Source organism: Sander lucioperca, chromosome 24, assembly GCF_008315115.2.
Source record: "Sander lucioperca isolate FBNREF2018 chromosome 24, SLUC_FBN_1.2, whole genome shotgun sequence".
Classification (NCBI taxonomy): Eukaryota; Metazoa; Chordata; class Actinopteri; order Perciformes; family Percidae; genus Sander; species Sander lucioperca.
In genome coordinates this window covers 16624718-16646952 of record NC_050196.1, presented here as the reverse complement: position 1 = coordinate 16646952, position 22235 = coordinate 16624718, and the positions used below count along the sequence as shown (strand labels likewise).

The 22235-nt window shown below is 42.6% G+C and overlaps 1 protein-coding gene and 1 long non-coding RNA gene across 3 annotated transcripts in view; one reads left to right on the top strand and one right to left on the bottom strand.

Annotated features, from left to right (window-relative positions):
* The window catches only part of LOC116044855 (zinc finger protein GLI2-like), a 73338-nt gene that overhangs the window by 37587 nt on the left and 13516 nt on the right, over positions 1–22235 (top strand). Inside the window, exons 3-7 of the mRNA XM_031292411.2 lie at positions 3649–3754; positions 11202–11404; positions 13136–13315; positions 20633–20834; positions 21396–21588. Of these exons, the coding sequence (XP_031148271.2) occupies positions 3649–3754; positions 11202–11404; positions 13136–13315; positions 20633–20834; positions 21396–21588 (884 nt within the window). The remainder of the gene's footprint in view (positions 1–3648; positions 3755–11201; positions 11405–13135; positions 13316–20632; positions 20835–21395; positions 21589–22235) is intronic.
* On the bottom strand, positions 1524–21552 carry LOC116044856. 2 transcript variants are annotated; one of them, XR_004103763.2, is made up of 4 exons: positions 21439–21552; positions 20619–20843; positions 2974–3019; positions 1524–1610 (listed from the first exon to the last, which is right to left on the bottom strand). It is a non-coding gene; the product is annotated as an uncharacterized LOC116044856 (long non-coding RNA). The 2 variants fall into 2 exon arrangements; XR_004896656.1 differs by having other exon boundaries at positions 20619–20814; positions 21439–21531.

Genomic DNA, 22235 nt, shown 5'->3' with positions numbered 1-22235 from the left:
TAAAGAACTATGAAAACATCACTGGGGAGTTTAGTTTGCAGTGTTAGGTTACACACTTCAAACTCTTCAACACATTTTAGTTTGTCTCTTCTTTTCAAGTATCAAAAATATCCTCCATTTTGTTCTCCTTCTTTCCTTCGTTAATTTCAGTCTTTGTTTCTTTCCTTTCCTGTGTCATTCCTTTATTTATTAAATTGCAGCGTACAATGAGTAATTGTTGCTTGTATCCTATTTTAATCTCTTTCATTTTTAATTGTATGCAATATTTCAGAATGACAGTAACATCTGTCCGGACACTAGAGATGTGCATTTACAATCAATGTGCACAAACTCTTTGCATACTTTGAGTTCTACATGTGCTGCAGTATTTTACGGATTTAAAGACTTCTTCTTCCTTATGTCACGTTCTGGAGGCTCAGATTTAGCAGCTCACCGATGACCCCCTCTTATAATCAGCCCAACTGTTATGAAAGGTGAATTAACTGGAGCTGCTCTTTGTCTCTCTATACGTTGAACAAAGATGCTGCTCTGGCTGTATTTACTTGTTGTTCTCCTCACAGCTGCTCAGCATTACAGCTGCTGCCGTCTGACTTTTGGATGTCAGGTATGGCATCTTTATGACAGTGTATCAATTAAATACACGAGCCTGAGGCTTTTTCCATGACAAACACCTTGAGAGAGATGACTTTAACATGAGTCAGTCACAACTTCAACACACGGGAACTTTAAAGAGCATTGAGTACTTCATTTACATCTTAGATCTAAAGTACGGACCTACTAAAGGTAACCATTCACACAAAGTGCAACAAAGAGTGCTAAAACTTTAATATCTTACGCCCTGTTTGAAGTAGAAATCTCAGTCACATCCCACTGGAACAAATGGTTCAGTGTGAAACACCCAATAATAATAATAAATAATGTTCGTGCATCGTTTATTTCTCACTGATTTAAGGACTGAATTTACTACAAAGTGACAATATTGAATCTTGTGAACTGAAATACTACATCAAAACGTTTTTACAATAAAAAAACTGCAGAGGGATCAGTGGAAAAGGGTCACTGTTGGTATTTGGTGAGAGGAGACCGACCACTACTTCAGTTTTCTTCCAAATTAAACACAGCGCAGACAAATCAGGCGGCGGCGAGACACAGCTAAAGGAATCCAGCAGCCTCGTCCCATCAGGCCTCGGTGGCATTTTGCAGACCGAAAGTGAAGTAAAGAGGGCTATTTCTGCAGAGTTTGGGGACCAGAGCTGTCTGTCAGACTGTCAGGGTGCAGAGTGAGAGGAATGGACCTGGAATGCTGACTCACTCAGGTCCCGAGCCCCTGGGAACCACGGGAGGCCCCGTTATCCCCTCCCAGCGCTCAGCCGAGAGCAGATAATGATCCGTGGCCCTGACCCCCCTGCTCCGAAATCCCAGGTCACCCTGCTAGATTCCCGATAGACAGTGTGTGTGTGTGTGTGTGACACAGGAAGAATTTTAATGCAATCCAGAGATCAGCTGGCTCACCTTTCCCTCCTCTCTGCGTCTTTTTGTTCTTCTTGCCTTCTGCGATCCGGCAGCTCGCAGACGAGACACACCAGGTTGCAATTAACAAGATGGGAAAACTACACAGAGGGCGAGTGAGGGAGGAGATGATGAAGGAAACGTAGAGAGAGAGAGGAGAGAGAGAGAGAGACAGAGAGAGAGAGAGAGAGAGAGAGAGAGAGAGAGAGAGAGAGAGAGAGTTAGGCAATGCCCTCATGGAGCTTTTACAAAATAAAAACCTGAGAAAAATGTTAATAAGAAACATAACTCCATAAAGTGGGTTAAAGAGCCCAAAAGGCTTCATTTATACTGCGGTAAAATAAAGGCACGACATGTTATCACAACAGCTAATTAGTTCTAATGTTTTGGGTAAACTTCCCAGATCTGAGAAGAAACCACAAAAGGAAAACAGGCTTTTAATGAAAAATCCAAAGGGCCATTAAAAGGATGCAGGGCGACTATTAAACGTAGATGGCTTAAATTGGAAACAGAAATGCACTTTTAATGTAGAACCTGCAGGCTTGTCTAGCATATTTGGGGCAAAATAATTTCATGTCTTGGATTATGTCCATATTTTAGATTTTATAGAGTCAGCCTGATCTCACAGAAAAGTCCAACTTATTTGTGAGGAGAAAAAGAGCTATTAATGTCATATGTAAGAGGTACTTTTTGTTTTTGAAACTTGCTGATGATGCTGTACCATCATGTAAGGGAGAGCCGAACTAAGAGATGGAGGCAGCGGTAGAGCAGCAACTCCGGTGTGAGAGGTAAAATGACTGTTTTTGTCAAAGGAGTCTGGTGGCTTTGAAGAGAGCAGAGATAATGGCTTCAGTTCCCCGTCGTAAAGGGCTGTCTGACAGCACGGTGAAGTGCTGAAAATACTCTACTCTAGTCCACTTAAACTGATATAGATGTTTTTAGGTGTCTAAAATCTGACTATGACTGACTATGGAGAAGTACCTCATACAACCACACTTCAAAACATCAGACTATTCCTTTAAGTCATTTCTGTCATCATATGTTCGTTCATTCCAGCTTCTCCAATGTGTGGAGTTGCTGCTTTCCTTTCCTTTATATATCACAGTTAACTGGATATCTTTGACAAAACAAGACATTTGAAGTTGTGACGTCATTCACTTGGACATTTTATAAACTAAAGTACGAATAAAATAATCGTGTGACAAAATAACCCTGATGACATTAAACTGGAGGTGTGGAGTTTGAAAGATGTGGCCGTTTACAAGGCAGGAAGCATCTAATAAAAAGATCCAATCAAGTTGTATTATGGGGAATGTAGGATCCAGTGTTTTTGGAGCTTGAGCAAAACTAAGCACTAAAACTCAGCCGCTGCTTCTTTTGTGAACATTTTATTAATCTACCTCTCTGCCTCTCCTGAAATACTTTAACTTTTCCTGCTCTTGTGAGGAGCCATGATTTCCTCACCTGGAAGCACAGAAGGTCCAGAACGATGCATCTATTCCCTCCAACCCTGGAAACACAAAATAAAAATAGTTGTCAGTGGCCGTCATGTTGACCGTTGACCCAGGAGTGTGTGTGTGTGTGTGTGTGTGTGTGTGTGTATCCAGTGTTGGTCTGTTTGCAGCCCCGGAGAAGACTCACACAGTTTGTAAAGGCAGAGTATAAGCAGTAGAAAGCTTTTCCCAGAGCTGTCAGTCCCTGTTTGAGTCGGGGCTGCAGCTTCCCTCCACACAGTCCATCATCCCGTCTAGTTCAAAGACCCTCTAGCTGCAGGTCTTTGTCAAAGCCCAGTTGGATATCTTTTATGTTCAAGATGTAGGATTTCTTAGGACGACTTTGATTATTTATTTATTCAACTTCTCTTGTATGATAGTGCCAATATTTTACACGAAAGTGCTCAGCCTGCTCTGAAATTCATGTTGCTTTATTGTAGCCCTTTTGCCTTTGAATTTTTTTTTGAATTCTCCTCTCTCTCTCTCTCTCTCTCTCTCTTCCTCATCTCTCTCTCTCGCTCTCTCTCGCTCTCTCTCTCTTCCTCATCTCTCTCTCGCTCTCTCTCTCCCTCTCTCTCTCTCTTCCTCATCTCTCTCTCTCTCTCTCTCATATCTAACTCTCTTCTTTGCGTTTCTGTTTTTGCAGCCCCCCACCACATCTTCCCCACCTTCCACACACCGATCCCGATTGACATGCGCCATCACGAGGGACGATACCACTACGAGCCTCATGCGCTGCACGCCATGCACGGGTAAGTGGCCTTTTTGCTTCTTCTGGGTATATATTTTCTAAAGGGACTTCAACACATCGCAAGTCAGATTCTGAAGACACAGGTTCAAGTTAAATCCGTCAGATTTTTTTGATGCAAATCTATATTTCCTTTTCAGTTACTACTGAACAGCACAGAGCTTGTTTTGCTTTTTTAACTCTGGAGAATTCAAGTGTATGTTTGCAGGCGCTGATGAGAGCTGAGCGTTCGCCAACTTCAATATCAAAAGCAGATGACAACATGTTGACTTCCAAAGTGAATAATCAATGCTGGTTCTAAATTTCCCCTCTGCAGCCTCTTGTTTCCGTACAGTTTGATTATGTGGGCAAGCTTTACTGTTTGGGCTCCAAACGTCTGGGGATGAAAACAGTCTGATGCTTTAAGAAGTCTTAAGTTTGCTTACTAAGATCCAGACTCAGTTAGAAAAGTAAAAAGATCTCTCTCTGAATAGCTGAGGTGCAACTGAGCCACTAAGCAAGGCAGTTTACCAGCTGGAAACTAGGAACGTGAAGTAAAAGTTGACGTATTGCAGCAGTATTGAGAGAATCAGGTTTTTCTCAACATTTGAGCAGTTCCTTGGAACCTTTGCTTCTACCTATTTAGATGTTTTTAGAAGGTGCATTGGATGGATTTGGTATCTCTGGAATGAGAGCATGCACTTGAAGTGGTTTGTTGAAGGTAAAGGTGCATCTAGCATTTACCTCCCTGGTGCATATATTTTAGGACTGTCCTAGATTATAACATTTTTGGAGCTTTATTTTCAAATTCTGGATTTTTATTTTTTTTAAAGATTATTTTTTGGGCTTTTCCGCCTTTAATGCTTAGGACAGTTAGGTGAGAAAGGGGGAAGACATGCAGGAAATCATCACAGGTCAGATTCGAACCCTGGACCTCTGCGTCGAGGCATAAACCTCTCAGTACACGTGCGCCTGCTCTACCAACTGAGCCAACCTGGCCACAAATTCTGGATTTTTGGACACATTTTTGGTTGAAAAATGTGAGGCGAACCGCACTGCCTTTTTTGTTGAAGACGCCCCCATCAGACAGAGCAATGCAAGTAGCGTTTTTTTTTAAATTCTTGCCAGGCTACCAAAGGATTACCCGTCCTCAGCCAACAGTCAATTAATCACATTATCAAAAAACAGCTGAACTTATGGCTCATCTGCTGCCATGGGGGAGTTTCATTTAGTTAGTTTTCATTTAATCCAGCTTGGTGTGGAACGAGGAGTTGTAAGAAGACAATAATTTATATTAAAAAAAAAAAGGTTGGAAGCCACTGGTTTAATCTATAACAATGCATCATATTTCATAAATGGATCATATGTTTTTTTTTGTAAAATCTTATTCTACAAAGTTGTAATTCCAGCTGTCAAATAACCAACTATAATGCAAACACTAAAGTACAGTATAAGTGTACTGTACTTAGTTATGTTCCACTTCTGTTGCTGGATAATAAAAAAGTAAAAGAGACATAAATCTCTGCCAGTTGGCTCGTATCAATCTGCTCGCTCCATTAGCGGCGATCGGCAGGGCCGGATCCATCACTGATGACATAATACAGCCAACCTGAGTCCAGCACCTCTTTATATTCATTAATGGCTTGTTGTGGAGCTAATCTGTGTGGTGCAGGCCGCGTTGCCCCCGAGCTAGCGCCATAATTAAACTCCCAGAGTATAGAGGTCACAGCAGCAGCGCTGGTGGTGAGTCTGGCTTCAATAAGAGATCCCATTTATTTTCCTGAGGGATATTCAGCTTGTTATACACAGCACTGAACACAATTCAACTTCACACATCTGTTATTTGTATCAGGAAACATTAGATCATATTTGTTCTTGCTTTTAATGAAAAGAATTAACTTGAAGAGACTGTGAAAACATGTTGGAAACGGTCAAAAGGTTTAATTCTGTAGCTGTGCTCAGACAATATCTGTCCTATTTTGGTTATAGTTGCCTTTTTGTTGCAGGATAATGCAGCTCGAAGTAAAGACTTATTTGAAAAGTGCATTAGGGTGCATTCAGCTTCAAAATCAGAGATATGAAAGATTGTCAGGTTGATTTAAATGGATGTGTTCAGAATAGAGCTGCAAGCTATTTAAATTGCAACGTTATTTGAATTGTTGTTAGACATGCTTGTTTTAATTGATGATTTTAGAACAGTGATGTTAAGAGCGTAAACGAATGCAAAGATTTTTTATTAACAAACTTAAACTGAGCAGCTTGTTAAAGAACACATGCGAGTGGATCTGAGTCTGTGGCACACTGTGACACATCGAGGCTCATGCACAAGTTCAAATGTACTTTATCACAAAAGAAAAACTGGCGCCGGGACAAAAAAAGTCAATAGAATTCTCCAAATAGTGCTCTTACATTTAGATTCCTAGATTTGATGGTGATGCATACTTCGCGCCTTGCGGAAGCAGGGCTATTCATCACGCCTGGCTGGGAGAGGGGAGGGCGGGGGAGAGGAGGGGAGGCTGTCCGCGGACTCGGCCACCTTGATTAATGTGATTTGATCTTGACAGTGGACCCCTAATTCATCAAGACCTTGATCTAGCTGTCGCTCCCCCCTGCCTGTGCCAAATTCACCTAATTACAGGAACATTGCGCAGCAAATTAAGTGCGGTGTCATTTGTCGCCTGGTGCGGCACTTTATTATCCGCTCGTGGCAGCGTGTCAGAGGTCCCCTCCTTGATTGTCTAACATGACATCTCTGCGCCGGCCCCTTTATCATTGTTTGCATATACCGTAATGAGAGGGCTGGTTATTTTGTCAAGCCTGTCATAAAAAGCTGCTATAGGGAAGCCTCTTTTTTTTCTTCTTTCACCGGATACTGAGGAGGGGGTTCTTCCCTCGCCTCACTGTCATTCGCTGGCGACAGAAGAGCACAGGGGGAACACTTCCTCCTCTGTGGACGGAGCGAGGCTGGAAACTCCCAAGATGTAAGAAGCTGAGATCTTAAGGGCCTGAAACTTTACAAACACAGCCAAGAGTGGACCAAACCTGCAGCTCCCCACAGTTACACACAGACAGTTTACATGCTGGTTATATCCTAATTATATTTGGGTTAAAGATACTATAATTAATACACCAGTTTCTCAAATGCCAAGTAAACCACAGATACAATCAAGAGTTCTCATACTGGGTCAACAGACCTAGATAACTCCTTTAGTAACCGAGGGATTCCTGCATGAATACCATGCGTGTATTATATTGACTGGTTACAAGATCAAAAAATAGCGCCCATTCAGTTCATTTCCTCGCCTGGAGCATACGCCAAAAAGTTTCTAAGCTTTCGGGTTTACTTCCGTGTTTTTCCCGCTGCCCAAGAGACTTTACATCACAGGTTTTTAAGGGGCTTTTTCTTGGCTCGAGGGAAGTTTTCAAATATAAAGATTCCATGGATTTAAAATTCAGAATAGACCTTAACCTGGGTCAGCTCGGGTTATGCGTCTGCGCATGCTCCGTAGGTTATAACTGCCCCTCCCCACTCCGCTGCAGTGGGTTTTGACCCGGAAATAGAAGAGAGCAGTTGAAAGCAATGGCGCCAAAAACAGTCTATGCTTTTGTGCTGCGTATGCCCAAATACATGTTCAATTAAACTACCACAGTTGATGCACTTTAAACCTGGAGCTATGTAGCTCATGGAGTGCTCTTGATTTCAGACACTAGAAGTCATCCTGAAGTTGCAGTATCAACTCTCTCTGCTCTTCATACTTTATTTTCAACACAATCATCCTTGCGTCTGGACTTCATGCTGCCATATTTTGGCAAAGAATCAAAGAAACAAGTTTGCAAAGTTGCCATTAAGTTTTTCAGATGAAACGTTTTGCACAAATGCATATAAAGAAATGGAAGGAAATTAAATCTCTCCATCCAGCTTTGAGGACAGAACAAAGTGCAGGATGAGATGATGAAATGACTTTTTAAGGAGGCCATGATTTGCAGCACCCTAATCTGTTTGTTTGTATGTAGGTCATTTCTCCCTCTGCATGAGAAGGAAGGCGTTCGGGGGATCCGGGTTGAGTGGGATGGGGTTGTTGCCTGTTAAGTTTGAGGCGTCCGCTTCACGTCGCAGCAGCAGCAGACTCATAAACCTACAGTGGATTCAGCCGCATGCTGGACGGCGTGATTTATCTAAATCAGAGCACTCCCTGAGCCCGACACCGGAGACGAGACTCACTGTCACTGTAATTTATCTCTGGTGTCGCAGAGAAACACACACACACACACACACACACACACACACACACACACACAGACATACACAGACACAGACACACACACACACACACACACACACACACACACACACACACACACACAGACATACACAGACAGACACAGACACACACACACACACACACACACACACACACACACACATACACAGACATACACAGACAGACATACACAGACAGACACACACACACACACAGACACACACACAGACAGACAGACACACACACACACACACACACACACGATAAAAAAAAAATGCTCGTACAGCAGCTTAAACCAGACAGAAACACACTTTAGATGCATGTAGAGGAATGCTATGCGAACCTAGTAACACACTTCCATGTTCTTCACAGCTAACTTTAACTGAACGATTAATAATTTCAAGTAATTTATCACTTAAAATGCAAAATGTTAAAGCTGCTCCACTGTGAGGATTTGCAGCTTTTCTCTGTTTTAAATCATTAGAAAACTGTTTCCCTTTGTTCAGATAAAATAAGCAGAAGCAGAAGATGCCATCTCGGCCTACGAAAGTTGCAAAATCAATTAATAGTTGCAGACCTAAATATAGCAGAGCAATATCACACAAATGCCAAACTTTTTTTCATCTGCTGAAAGCAAAGACTTGGTGTTTGCCAAGCTTTTCACTTCATAAACAGTGCTTAATATTTACAGCATCACAATAAAGTTACTTAAAATCTAACGCTGAACTCTCAACAACCAACAGTAGAGATCTACATTTCTATATTCTTGTGACTGAGCGTTTTAACAAGTCCCACACCTCATTAATGTTATTATATAATATCAAGTCTGTGCCATTAAAAACAAACGTCAACAGCAGAGAATAAGGTAATGTCTGCTGTCGACTTCCTTTAAAGCTTTAAACCAGTAAATACGTGTTCGAGACATTTCACATGAGGCTCTGCTGTGTTTCACTGAAGCCAGAAGAGCAGGTAGAGAACAGTGGCTTCATCAGAGCTGCTGCTGCTAAAACGCAGAGACTTAACAACATTGTAAATGTGCAGTTAACCAAAACTAGGAGCTAAAAGAGGCTGAAAGCTCTGCTCAGCTGCAGAATCACGGGTCTGATCTGATACTTATATCTACATTGCAGCAAAAGATATGCAACATTAATTACATTTGCATCTGGCACATCTTATCATTCACAAGCTACTTGATGCAAATACAGAAGGTTCTGGTTCAAAACGCTTGGTCAGCTCAAGAGAGAGAAGTTTAAACTAGACCTGCCAACTATTTTGATAATCGATAAATCAGTTTGAGAAATTTATTTATGAAAAATGAGAAAGACATTTTCTGATTTCAGCTTGTTAGATGTGAATATGTTCTAGTTTCTTCTCTCCTCTGTGACAGGAAACTGAAGATCTTTGAGTTGTGGACAAAACAAGACATTTGAGGATGTCATCTTGGGCTTTTTGGGAAACACTGATCCACATTTTTCACAATTTTCTGACATTTTAGAGACCAAACAACTCATCCATTCATCTAGAAAATAATCCAAAGATTAATCAACTATGAAAATAATAGTTTGTTGCAGCCCTAAATGCAGCATTAAGCGCACAATGAACATTGAACAAGTAATATTCTAATATGGGAAAAAGTTACTTAACTATAACAACGTGCCAATCCTCCTCCACAGTAAAACTGTTAACACAATGCCTACAAGCGTCCAGGACAGACAGAAATCAACCCCCACCCTCTCTCTCGCCACAGCCTGCTGCCCGGCGCCGGACCAGGATACGCTCCACAGGCCGAGCATTGTGTTCGCACAGAAAACTCGCCCGCAGCCAGACTGAATATCTGATCAGAGCAGCACGTGAAGACGGAAATATTTATACGCTTCAGAATGTGATTGTTGGAGGAGCTTGTTATCACAGTAAACAAAGATTCAAAGGCAGACAGAGCTCACCTGCAGGCAGATACATGAGGAGAGCATTAATATTTCACACACACTGTGGGGATGATTATGTTTTTGGGTGCAAAATCAGATCTTTATCTTCTTCTTTTGAGAAAGAAAAACATTGCCTCACTCGTGATGCAATCCAACAATCTGCCTGCGAGGTGATGAAGCCTTTGTTGGATGATGGAGAATGTGTATTTTTCATGAAGTAGCCAGGTAGTAGACACAGATCTGGAGATGTAAGAGCTGAAACTTCACTTTAACTCGCTGTGGTTCAGACTCTACATGCAGATGTGTGAATACCGTCAGTAAACCAAACCTAAATATCTTAAACCCATCTGCAAACTGGGCCATTTTTTAAACTGAATAAACCTGATTAAATATCTCTCTTTTAAAGACAGACGGAAAGAAAGTGACGCGTCTTTTAAAAAGGTGTCGGCTTTACGTTCTTTCATGAGGCTCGTCTTACAGATATCACGCTGGAGGATTGTTTCCTCCCAACGAGCTAACACGGTAAACGACACCGACACACGCCCCGTGGGTACAAGCCTCACCTCGAGAGGCGTTTTGCTTCCTCCTCGTCTCCGTGACCCCGATCTCACCCCTTCCTCTGATTCTCTTAGATCAAAAGCTCGACAGAGGAAGCGCGTTAGACGTGATCTCACTCTCAGCGCCGTCTGTGTACACACTGAGGTGGTGGCTCAGCTGTGCAGGATTACTGGAGAGTGCGGGGAGCGCTTCAGGTAGTTGTGTTAAAGCTGCTTCATGCTGATGACACAGCAGTTAAAGTGGAGATCTTGGAGCAGTTTTAAAAAAGGCTTTTCTGCCTTTATTTTTGATAGGACAGTTAGGTGGGAAAGGGGAGAGAGAGAGAGGGTAAGACATGCAGAAAATCATCACAGGTCGGATTCGAACTCTAGACCTCTGCGTCGAGGCATAAACCTCTCAGTATATGTGTGCCTGCTCTACCCACTGAGCAACCCGGCCACGAGATCTTCAGTTTTAAAGTCTGTTATCACAGCCTGATATATGTTTTTCCTCTGTGCCATTAAAACTCATCAATGAGCCACACTGTTGCACTGGGTGACACGTACACCGTGCCACTGCCACAAATACTCAGTAGAGCACCAGATGTGGATTAATCCGCTGCTGAAAATAGTCCCCAACAAATGCACTATTGAAACTATATTTATGTGTTTTAAAAGATGATGTTTTGTGTCCCGGCTGCTAAACATGATCAAACTCAGTCACGTTTCTTTTCTCTCCTCTCGTACAGCTCTGCAGGTTTTGCCGGCAGCCCCGTCCTCTCTGATATCTCACTGATCCGCCTTTCACCCGCTACCGTGGCTACCGGCGAATCCCCCTTCAGCCCGCCTCACCCGTACGTCAACCCCCACATGGAGCACTACTTGCGCTCTGTGCACGGCAGCCCCACCCTCTCCATGATCTCGGCAGCCAGAGGACTCAGCCCTGCCGACTGTAAGTTCACTCTTTTATTGTATTTTTAACTTACAGACCAAAATATAGATCAGTCACTGGAGTTGATGTTTTCAGTTTAATCAAAGCAGGACCTCATACTTTTCACTGTATCTATCTATAATGGGATAATAATTTTAGAATAAACCTAAAGCAGAGTGAATGCATTATTGGAAAAGGTATATTTTTTAGCAGGAAACCTGGTACTGAGCAGTGGGGGAAACCTTGACCTGCGCTCCCAGGTGCTTTGATACCGAGAGGGGACCCTTTGAAAAAGAAAGTCAGTGCTGGTGAATACTTATCCACCCCCCCCCCCCCACCCCCACCCCCCCCACCCCTGCACAAACTCACCAAGCTGCGATGACAACTCTGTCCTCAGCGCTGAATTACAATAACAGATTGGAGCGCGGTGGCTGGACGGGATATAAATCTTCTTTTACAGTCTGTCAGTGGTAATGTGGCAATGCTTTTAAACTTAAATAAGCGGCCACGCCTGAGATCTGGCCGCGATAAAGCCGTGCAAGAGAGAAAAAAGGACGGGGAGCCTATTTGCGGTGAAGGGAATGCAAATAGCTTGTTGAAAGACGAGGCCTTGGGTTTGGAGATGGAGGCTTTTATGTGTTCCAGCCAGGTGACCTTTCTCTTTTTCCCCACAAACCATCCACAACATCTGACATGGAAGTTAGTTTAACATCCTGTCATCACCTGGAGTTGTGGTTTTGGAATTAGTGTTTGATACTTTTTTTTTCATCTGAGCTTGGTGCTTTTTCTGCTCTCCGTCACATACGTCCCCACAGAGTTGAATTTACTTATGAAAAACGCTCTGGCCTTTTTCTACCTCTGTCCTCATCATCCAGAAGTTTCTAAAAGGTGGAAATGTGATCCTGTAAGGGCAGCTACTTCAGCTATGACGTCAGCACGAGCCCATCGTCTGCTCTCTGTTAGGTCCAGAGACTTAATGTCGTCTGAAAGAACACTCATGGGACGAGGGCAGGAGGTAACGTTTGGTTTGCAGACCGGTGTCTTCAGGAGCAGACGCAGAAGAGAGGGGAAGTGATTCTGGAGGCGTAAAACTAATTCACATCTAACTCTTATTGGCTCTGACACTTTTAAAAGCGCTTTACTGGGTGCAGATGTGAACAGCCAGGTGAACACGTGAAAGGAATTTACTTTAAATTGAACACATTTTATGGAAACACAGAGCTCACATTGGTCCTGCAGCGTCTTTAGTAAAGAGATATTTTGCTCATGAGTCTGAGGAGACACTGAGGCCTGGAGGTGGGGGTGGGGTGGGAGCACCTACATGGGCCGTTGCACATCAGTGACCCCGCCCCGCTGGCCCCTCGGCCCATTCATGGATCTCCTCAGAATGAGGCGCGACAGACCAGGAATTCACCCCTCTTACTCCCCCCTTTAGTTATTAACTCTTTCTCTGCATCCTTCTTAAAACATCCTTTCGTCGAAGAACATTTCCTGATATTATTTCAGCTTAAAACCTCCTTTGAACTGTCTTTTATTTCTTTTTAAAAAGTGCTTTTTCTGTTCTTACCTACGTCAGAGAGGTTTTTATACACTAAATCATTTTTCTTTGTTTTTTCTTTTAAAAAAACTGATATTTTTATGGCTGGTCTGTTTTATTTTGCTGTTTTGTGACGCACTTTGTAACATGGATTTTGAAAAGAAAAGATCCTTTCTGACTCACCAACCATCTCCCCCCTCTCCCCCCGTCCACAGTGGCCCATGAGCATTTAAAAGAACGTGGGCTGTTCGGGCTCCCTCCTCCTCCCGGGGCGAGCCCGGCAGAGTATTACCACCTCATGGCCAGCCACCGGAGCCCCTACGGAGAGCTGCTCATGCAGGGGGCTGGGGCCGCCGCCGGGGCCCACCTGTCCGACTACATCACCCCCCTCGACGGTGAGTAACTCTGAGAACAAACTCAGAAAGTTGCAAGTTGGAAATTCACAGCTGTTAGAGCTTTTCAGCCTCTTTTAGCTCCTAGTTTAGCACATTTACTGATTGCATTTTCTTTATTTTATCTCTGGCTTCCAAAACAACTCTAGACTGCAACTAACTAGCAATTTCTTTATTGGTTAATTAACTGATTATTTCCTTGATTGATCAGTAAATCGTCTTAAGTCTATAAAACATCAGAAAATTTAATAAAAATGTCCATTATGTTTACTCAAATGACAATTTGATATCTTCTTAATGCTTATTTTGTCTGGCAAATCTGAAGATTTGAGAAGCAAGAAATAGAAGAGAAGTGAAAAATATTTGCTTGAAAAAGAAATTGTTGCAGATACATTTTCTGCCAATTGACTTTATATTCAGAGAAAAGAGAAAAGTTAAAGTGACTGAAAGCGAGCATCAGCTTTGGTTTTTTTTAAACATTATTTGCTTTGCTCTCTTTCAGTGACATTTTGCAGGTGTTCCAGTCCAGAAAAACTTCAAAGACTGCTTTTTAAGTGCTGTAATTTATCAAAAGAGAATTTCCAAATTCTGTGTAAATTTTCCTGCCACAAACACGGACACTTTTCTCAACTCTTTCTGCACGAGAGCCGAGATACTGAAAACAACATCACTGCATAAATAGACAAAACGAAACGCAGAAATAAGTAGTAACTTTGTCCTGCATATGCATCAGTAAAGGACGCTAACATACAGTAGCTGCGTGTGCCACGGTCAATGGGCTGCTTTGACATTGATTACGGAGAATGAAATTCCTATATCAGGGCGTCCAGTCCAGGTGGATGATGAAACAAAGATCACAGGAGAGGCGTATGAATAAATAAGGCTTGTATACATTTTTCATGTCAGACAACTTCAAACGGCCGAGGGCCTTCAGGTATCAGCAGCACAATATTTCTCCCCGCCGACCCTGAGCCAGCTCTTTTCCATAAACACCCAGGACTCATTGTGCCGCTGTGACATTTCCAGTGTACGCCATCGCTGGGCACATTCGGTCACAGCAGCTATACTTAAATAATAACGTAATAAATGCCTACTTTGATCCGGCGCTTCGTTACTGCACCTTAAAAGGGTAGCCATGTCTGAGAGGGAGACTGATGGTGGAGGGGAACTCCTGATGATGAACACCAGAGAGTCTGAGTGATGCTACGTGCCAGCTGCACTAATGTCTGCTCTCTGTGCTCTGCCAGTGAAGTGACACTTCCTGTTCAGGGTTACTTCAGAACATCTATAGGTGCCCTTTGCTTTAAGTGCACACAAAGTACATAAAATGATTGCAATGATCCAATATCTCCACAAACTGCACTCTTCTTCTTAACTGAAACTAAGTCCTCAGATGAGGCTGGTTGTTTGGTCTCTAAATAGTCAGAAAAGGGTGAAAATGTGGATCGGTGTTTCCCAAAAAGCCCAATATGACGTCCTCAAATTGTCTTGTTTTGTCCACAACTCAAAGATATTCAGTTTACTGTCACAGAGGAGAGAATAAACTAGAAGATATTTACATTTAACAAGCTGGAATCAGAGAAGTTTGACTTTTTTTTCCTCGAAAATGACTCAAACCGATTAATTGATAATCAAAATAGTTGCTGATTAATTGAATAGTTTAGTTACAACTAATCGATTACACTTTACAGCTCTATCCTCAGACTAACTAAAGTCCTCAGTAACTTTTTTAAAGTCAGAAGCAAAAAAGTCAGAATCTTTCAGCTCTCTTAGGAAGGTAAAACCCTACTTTATGTTCCAAAAATCAAACTGAATTGAGAAAACGCACCAATCATTAAGAGTCAGAGAAAAAGTTGACCGCAGAGCTCAGCGGTTGAACAAGCGGTTGGCCTGGGTTAACGCTATCCCTGCAGGTTGAGCAGACAGAGCACGGGGTTGTGAATGAGCCCGCTGTGTTGTGGCGTCTGGGGCCAAACTTTTGCTGCAGGCTGCCAGCAGCGTGAGACCGTCCAGCCCGGGCTCACTGAAGCTGTCATAACTGAGTTTTCAGCCGTCCCCAACACTGTGCAGGCGCTGAGGCCAACACAAACGCAAAGCACGCTTGGCTCTGTCTCGCCAAAATGTCATTGTTAAGTTATTCACTGAAACTGCTGGATGTGGCTGTGAGAACAAATTTTACTTTACCTGCCAAGTGCACAAGCTGAGAACATTTAACTCCTCTACACATCCAGAGAAAAGGAAGGAAGTAAAGCTTTACATTACTGCTAAGTGTGATGCAGAACGTTAAAACGAAGGCTCTGGTTTCGTTCCCTTTCACTTTTTTGTCAGTTTATCATTGTGCATCAAGTACAGTCCAAAGGCTAGAACAGTAAAGTACACAAGAAGGGTTACCTCTAACCTGAGCACGTTTTAACTCTGGGAAAGTTGATTTTCATGCAACAGCTGTATTTTGTCCACCCATTGGTCCCAAAAGGTTCCAGTTAGAGACTAAAAGCCGTAAACATATTCTTTGTAAATCTTTACAATCATTCACCGAAAGAATCAAGCAGGGCTGCCTTGTTGCATGATCCAAATTTTCTCAAAACTTGCTAGCTTGAAGTTTGTTGTTGTTTGCTGAAGCGAAGGGATTTTGAGAACGGCAACACACAGAGCGGAAAGAGAGAGCGGCGCCGGGTGTCAGGTTTTGTCCTGAAAATGTTGAGCCCGACTAGTTTTACTGTAATTTAAGTCCTTAAAGTTCTTTTTTATTTGCACACCGCTTTCTCACTCCGGCTTTCTTTGCAACTTATTATTCTTGCGTGTTGCTTGGGGAAAAGGTTGTCAGTCATGCAAAGTAATTATGACTGCATGCACAACCCAAAAAAACTCTGGTGTGGCCCTTTAAACGTGCCTTGCTCAAGAGCTCCCCGTTGAACGAGGACAGAGCATTTCCCCCAAATGTTTCCCAGCAGCTGTGGCATCGTTTGAACCGGCAACCTTCTGGTTTCAAACACTTCAGTTACATACGGACCACAGTGGCACCGAGAGCCTCGGGGGCTGCAGCACAAACACACACACACACACACACACACACACACACACACACACACACACACACACACACACACACACACACACACACACACACACACACACACACAAAAATTCACTCTGCAAATCACTCCACACACACTCACACTCCCAGTGGCGGCTGCTGATATAAATCACAATGGAGGAGGCGGCTGGGGGGGAGGAGAGGTGGCGAGCGAGTCGAGCCGGGCTTTTCCATTGGTCTATTTATCAGGGGAAGTGGCACATTAATAAACACATCTCCCCAGAGGTGAGAGGAAGTAACAGAGATGAATACGGCTGCTTCATCTGAGCAGCCGCTAACACCGCTAACAAAAAAACACACCTGATCCTCTACACATGCCCCCCTCTTCCACCCTCTAACACCACCATCACCGTCAACCTGAGCTACATCTCAACTTTAGCTGCTTAAATGTCCAAATTAGCGTCCCATGACACCAGCCCCCCAAACAGTAATGTCTTTGGTAATAAACCTTCTGAGCTGAGACATCCCCGGAGAAACAAACGCTGATGTTTTTCTCTTCTGTGGATTTGTTATATCATCATTCAGATTCCATATGTCCCAGGATAAAAGTTGTCTCCCCTCCTCCACAAGTCTCAGCGCGCCAATTTCTAAACAGATAACATATGTTGGAGATTTGTACCCGAGGATATAGTTAGAAACAGCCTTTTAGCCCCCGTCATTAAGGACGGCAGTGAAAGCAAACAAAGCAGAATTAATCGGTCGGGAAGATGAGACGTGGAAGCTATACGACAGACAGTCTGTGACAGGAAGTTTGATGCACGCCAGATGTGGTTTGGCTCCCAAAACTGTTTGTATTAAAAGTGACCGGTAGGTTGTCATAATGTCGAGGGTGGCAGAGTTTACAGAGACTGACTGGGTGCTTAAAGCATTTGTATGTCTTAGTACTTCTCTTAAAGGTTCTCTGAGGAATTTTCTTATAAACAAAAATGCTAAATGTCCGCATTTCCTCATAAAACCCTTAAAAAGAATATTTTGAAACATGCACCCCGCTTTTGTTTTCTAGCTAGCAGTCTTTTTCCTCTGTCCTACATTTCTTGGCACATTTACAGTTTGAAAATAGGGATAACCCCCCAGTTTTTATTTGATGTACATGTTCAATATTTGAGGTAAACTAGCCAGCAACTCACAAAATGTTTCTAACAGAGATAACATGTCCTGGCTTTGATGCAACAACCACAGGTGCTTAAGATGATGCATCAACAGATTCAATGTATATATAAATAGCCTATAAACTGCAAGAAGACTATGACATTAATATATTAAATGTACATTGACAGACATTCCTATTAGGGCTGTAGCTGAATCAAGAATTACCAATTGACTCTAAAGCTAGTGCACATGTACAAGTATTTTTTCCTCTCCTTCGTTCTCAAAAAAAAAAATACTGTCCACACATACACTAGTTAAAAAATCTCAGTTTGAAGGAAAATGCAAAAACACATTGAAGTCAAGAGTCAAGGTGGCTCGCCTGGCTTTGCTGCATGTCATCCCCCTCTCTCTCCCACTTTCCTGTCTTCAGCTCTCTAATAGAGGCCAAAAAAGCCCCAAAAATAATCTTTAAAAATAAATAAAAGAGTCAAGAAAGAGCCAAACCAACAGGCGGCAATATAACCCTAACATTCAGACGCCTCTGCTTATGTATTTTTAAGTCTCTCATCGGTAAGCAACCACCTAACATCTCTGATATGCTCAGTTGGAAAACTGCTTCTCTTTAAGGTTCCTCAAGCACGCTCAAACTTAGGAATGACTGCCTTTTCTTTTACTGCTACAAATTCATGCCCTGCAAAACTATTTTAAAAAAATGACTGCTCTTCCTACTCTTGGTATGTTTAAAACTATGATTTCTGAATTTTACACATCTCATTACATAACTGTTTTAGCTGAATTTCTTGCTTTTTTAGTATTTTACTTGATTTTATGTGTTTATTTTGTTTCTCTTGCTCGTCGTCACTGTAAACTAGGGTAACCTCAGTGGCTCACGAGTTGAAATAAAGGTCAGTGAATTGAAATTTCCAAAACATCCATTTTCAGTGACCTAAAAGATAGTTTGACCTAAAATGAGCCTCATTAGCATAACTGATCAACAAGTATAAAGAAAATCACTCAGAGTGGCTCTGTGTGTCAGAAGCTGTCCCTCAATGCTTTGTGGAGCTAATTCATTGATTTGTTAATTGGCAAAACACATTTTGATGTACAAATTTGTAATTTCACAAAGCAGAAATACCAAATTCAGATTCTCAAATTTGATGATTGTGTCTGTTTTATATCTTTGAGTTTTTGGACATTTTTTAGTTTTAATTTATTAGAAATAAGTCCAGTGCAACAACACTAACAGAAAGTTCAGATCCATGAAGCTGCGCAGTCTTCTCTGTTTAGATTTCAAGTCCTTGTCTGAATTTACATTTCAGGGCGGAGATCGATCGGATCGCTCTGCATACATTTCCTCGCAGTTGAAATCAATTCTCTGTAAATTGCCCTCATTTAACATCGTGAAGTGCAAACCCAGACTGTGTGATGTTTATCTGAAGTAATTACGGGGAATTATTGTGGGGAAGATTGATTAGTTATGTCTGAATCTTAATGGGGTCGCCATATGTGGGCAGATGTCAGAGCTGCACTGGCTTTAATGCAGACGAGTTTTTGGAACAAAGACTGAAGTGTGTTGCTCAAAAGTACATCAGCAGCAAAGATGCTAGTTAAAAGACAGTTTTTGATGTGGAAGTCTTAGTTTTTCCTCAGAATTAAACTGGAGTATTTTCTGTCTGTCTGTCCTTAAACGTTTTATTGTCTTAAAACAAGTGGAAGTCTGTGCTAAAGTAAAACAAACTGCAATGCACACTGTTTTTGGGATATTAATTAATAACTTAATTTATATTCTGCATTAATTATGGTGCAGATATCTGCACAAAGTGTCTTTTTCCTTTTTCACTTGTTCATTTATTTAAAGAAAGTGAAGTTTTAGGACTCAAATGTAGACAGAAATGTTTTAATTCTTCTCTGTAAATGGACCAAAAACTAAAGCTCTCTCGACTCTTCTGTTTAAATTTCTGTCAGTTCTTTTCTTTTCTTTTCTTTTCCTGGGTTTCCTGCTGCTGTCTGTTCCCCATCGTGCCTCCATGAGACTCGATAATATCCTCTGCCAGGCTCAGTTTCCATCACCGTGAACGGATTGTTTACTGTATTAGCTGTGAATCAATCTCCGGCACTTATTGATAGGGTTGTTCTGTGTCCATGGGGGTGTGAGTGTCGCGGGGAGGCTGTGGCGGCATCCATCACATCGGCTGGAGCTCGACGCCTCGATCCTGAAATAAACGCGAGTAAAGTGACACGATGAGGCGATGAGTGACTCTTTGGATTTCAGGAATGATTCCTTCAGACTGAGAGTATTTAGAGTCTCACGGGGGAGGAGGGGGACCGTATGGAGGATGTGCAGAATTTATCACCTCTGTCATATTAAGACCTTTGTGCAGTAGGTTTTCAAAATAACTAACATTTCAGTGGTGTTTTGTTTTTATGAGCTTGTTTTTTTTTAAAAACAGCTCACAAATATGTAGTTTAATTTCATACAAAGGTTCGAGGATTTCCTGTAATCCAAGGAAGGTTAAAAAAATCAATTGCAACTGGACTTCTGACTTCTTCAGTTGTGACTAATGTTAGGGAAACCCGGCTATGTAACCTCTGTGGGGAGGTTGTTATCGATACTGCTTCGTTGGTTAGTGCTTCTAGCTGTTGTAATGTCAGTTGTCGTTATGGACGTTATGGTCATCATGGACGTTGGAGACAACTGAGGCCAAGTCTAAACAACAATCGTCGGCATTCTTACATTATGCCAAATGTGGGTTTTTGTTGAGTTTTCTGGGGAGAGATGAAAAGACAACGATGGTCGTTCACACTAACGAACGGAGCAGTTTCGATGATTTTGACAACGACCACACAATTTTTAGGTTAAATATTTGGGTTTCCCTTGTTCAACCAGAAATGAAGAAGTCTTTCGGATGAGAGACGAAACGTCTTTGAGCAGCGCTTTAGCTTTAAGTCCAGCTGCATTTGATTTTTTAACCTTTTAACCTGAGAACCTTCACAGACAGTCATTTCCTGTTTTTATCAAAGTTTTTGGGGACTATTTTCAGCGGTGGATGAATCCACATTTGGTGTTGTAGCAGCAGAGGAAAAGCCAAATAAATTGTGTCTCCTACATTAAAGCGGACTCACCTGTGTGTCCACAGTGTCGCGGTTCTCCAGCCCCAGACTGACGCCCAGGCTGAGCAGGAAGAGGGCTCTGTCCATCTCGCCGCTGTCAGACGCCAGCATCGACCTCCAGACCATGATCCGCACCTCGCCCAACTCGCTGGTCGCCTACATCAACAACTCGCGCTCCAGCTCGGCCGCCAGCAGCTCCTACGGACACCTGTCAGTCGGAGGACTCAGGTAACTCACCTGAAGAGACAACGTGACCCAAACACAGCGCTCATTTGTTGTTTTCCCACACATCCTCTGACTTTAGCAGTCATTTTGTCTCATATTCATCTTTAAAAGACTGATTTGAGATTAAAAGGATCAAACTTTATTCTTAAGCGTCACATACACACAGTACAATGTAGTGAAATTCTATTACTGCATTTTACCCATCCTAAGTATTAGGAGCAGTGGACAGCTATACATACAGCATCTGGGGAACAACTTGGGGTTCAGTGTCTTGCTCAGGGACACTTTGACATGTGGTCGGAGGAGCCTGGGATTGACCCTCCAACCCTCCAACCTTGTGGTTGAGGAGCAACCACTCTACCTCCGAGCCACAGCCACCCCAATATTTATACCCCCATTTGCTTCCTGCCGCTTCTTTCTGTTTCTACTTTTCTTCTACCTTCCATTCCTCCCTTTCCTTTTTTACCTCCTTGTGTTGCTTCCTACCCCTTGTTTCCTCCCCTAACCCCAGTGAAATATGCAGGATCAATGTCAATCTGATGGTCATGTTTTTGCACCTTGCAGCCCATCCTTCCCGTTCCCTCATCCCATCAACCCCATGGCCTACCAGCAGCTCCTCTCGCAGCAGCGGGGGCTCAGCGCCTTCGGACACACTCCACCTCTCATCCAGCCTCCGCCCTCCTACTCCAGCCGCCAGCCGGGCCTCGGCCTCTCCTCCCTGCCCGCCTCCATCCACAACAGCGACCTGCCGTCCAAGGTACAAAGACACTTTGTTTTTTAAGATTATCTTGGACTTAAATCCTGTCTTGTCTCGTGTCAAGATACAGATATATATTGTGGATTTATATTAGAAACGGGTTAAAATATCCTGAACTTTCTCAAGACGTTTCAACCTTTTAGGATTGAAATAAAGACAGAAATGGAAGATATCTTTGTGTTTCTGAAGCATTTACAGGTTCATGTTCACGTGATTCATTTAAAATAAGTGAGGTTTGTGTGGATGCATCAGCGCTCTCCTTTTAAATAATGTTATTTCTCTGCGGAGGAAATTGCCCCCTTTTGGTCTGCAGGTATTTCTCATTGAAACAACTATTTAGCCAAAGCTGGAATTTATCTGCAACTGTTTGTTCTTACAGTGGATTTTTGTTTCTCCATCACATTTTTTGACATCAGCCGAATCGTCACAGTAAACTGCTATTTTGATGTGCGGTGTCATCACGTGTAATCAGCGTGTGCAGCGCCCCCTCAGAGGTAAACGTTTAAGAGGGGGACCCATCATTTCCCTCCACCCACACAGTCCCATCTTGGTTTTTACCTCTCACTCTGTCAGCTAGTGGAGTCATCTGTGCCTGAACTCAGAAATGTTTGTGAAAGGTCAACGAGTGCATGGGAAGGGGAGCTCAT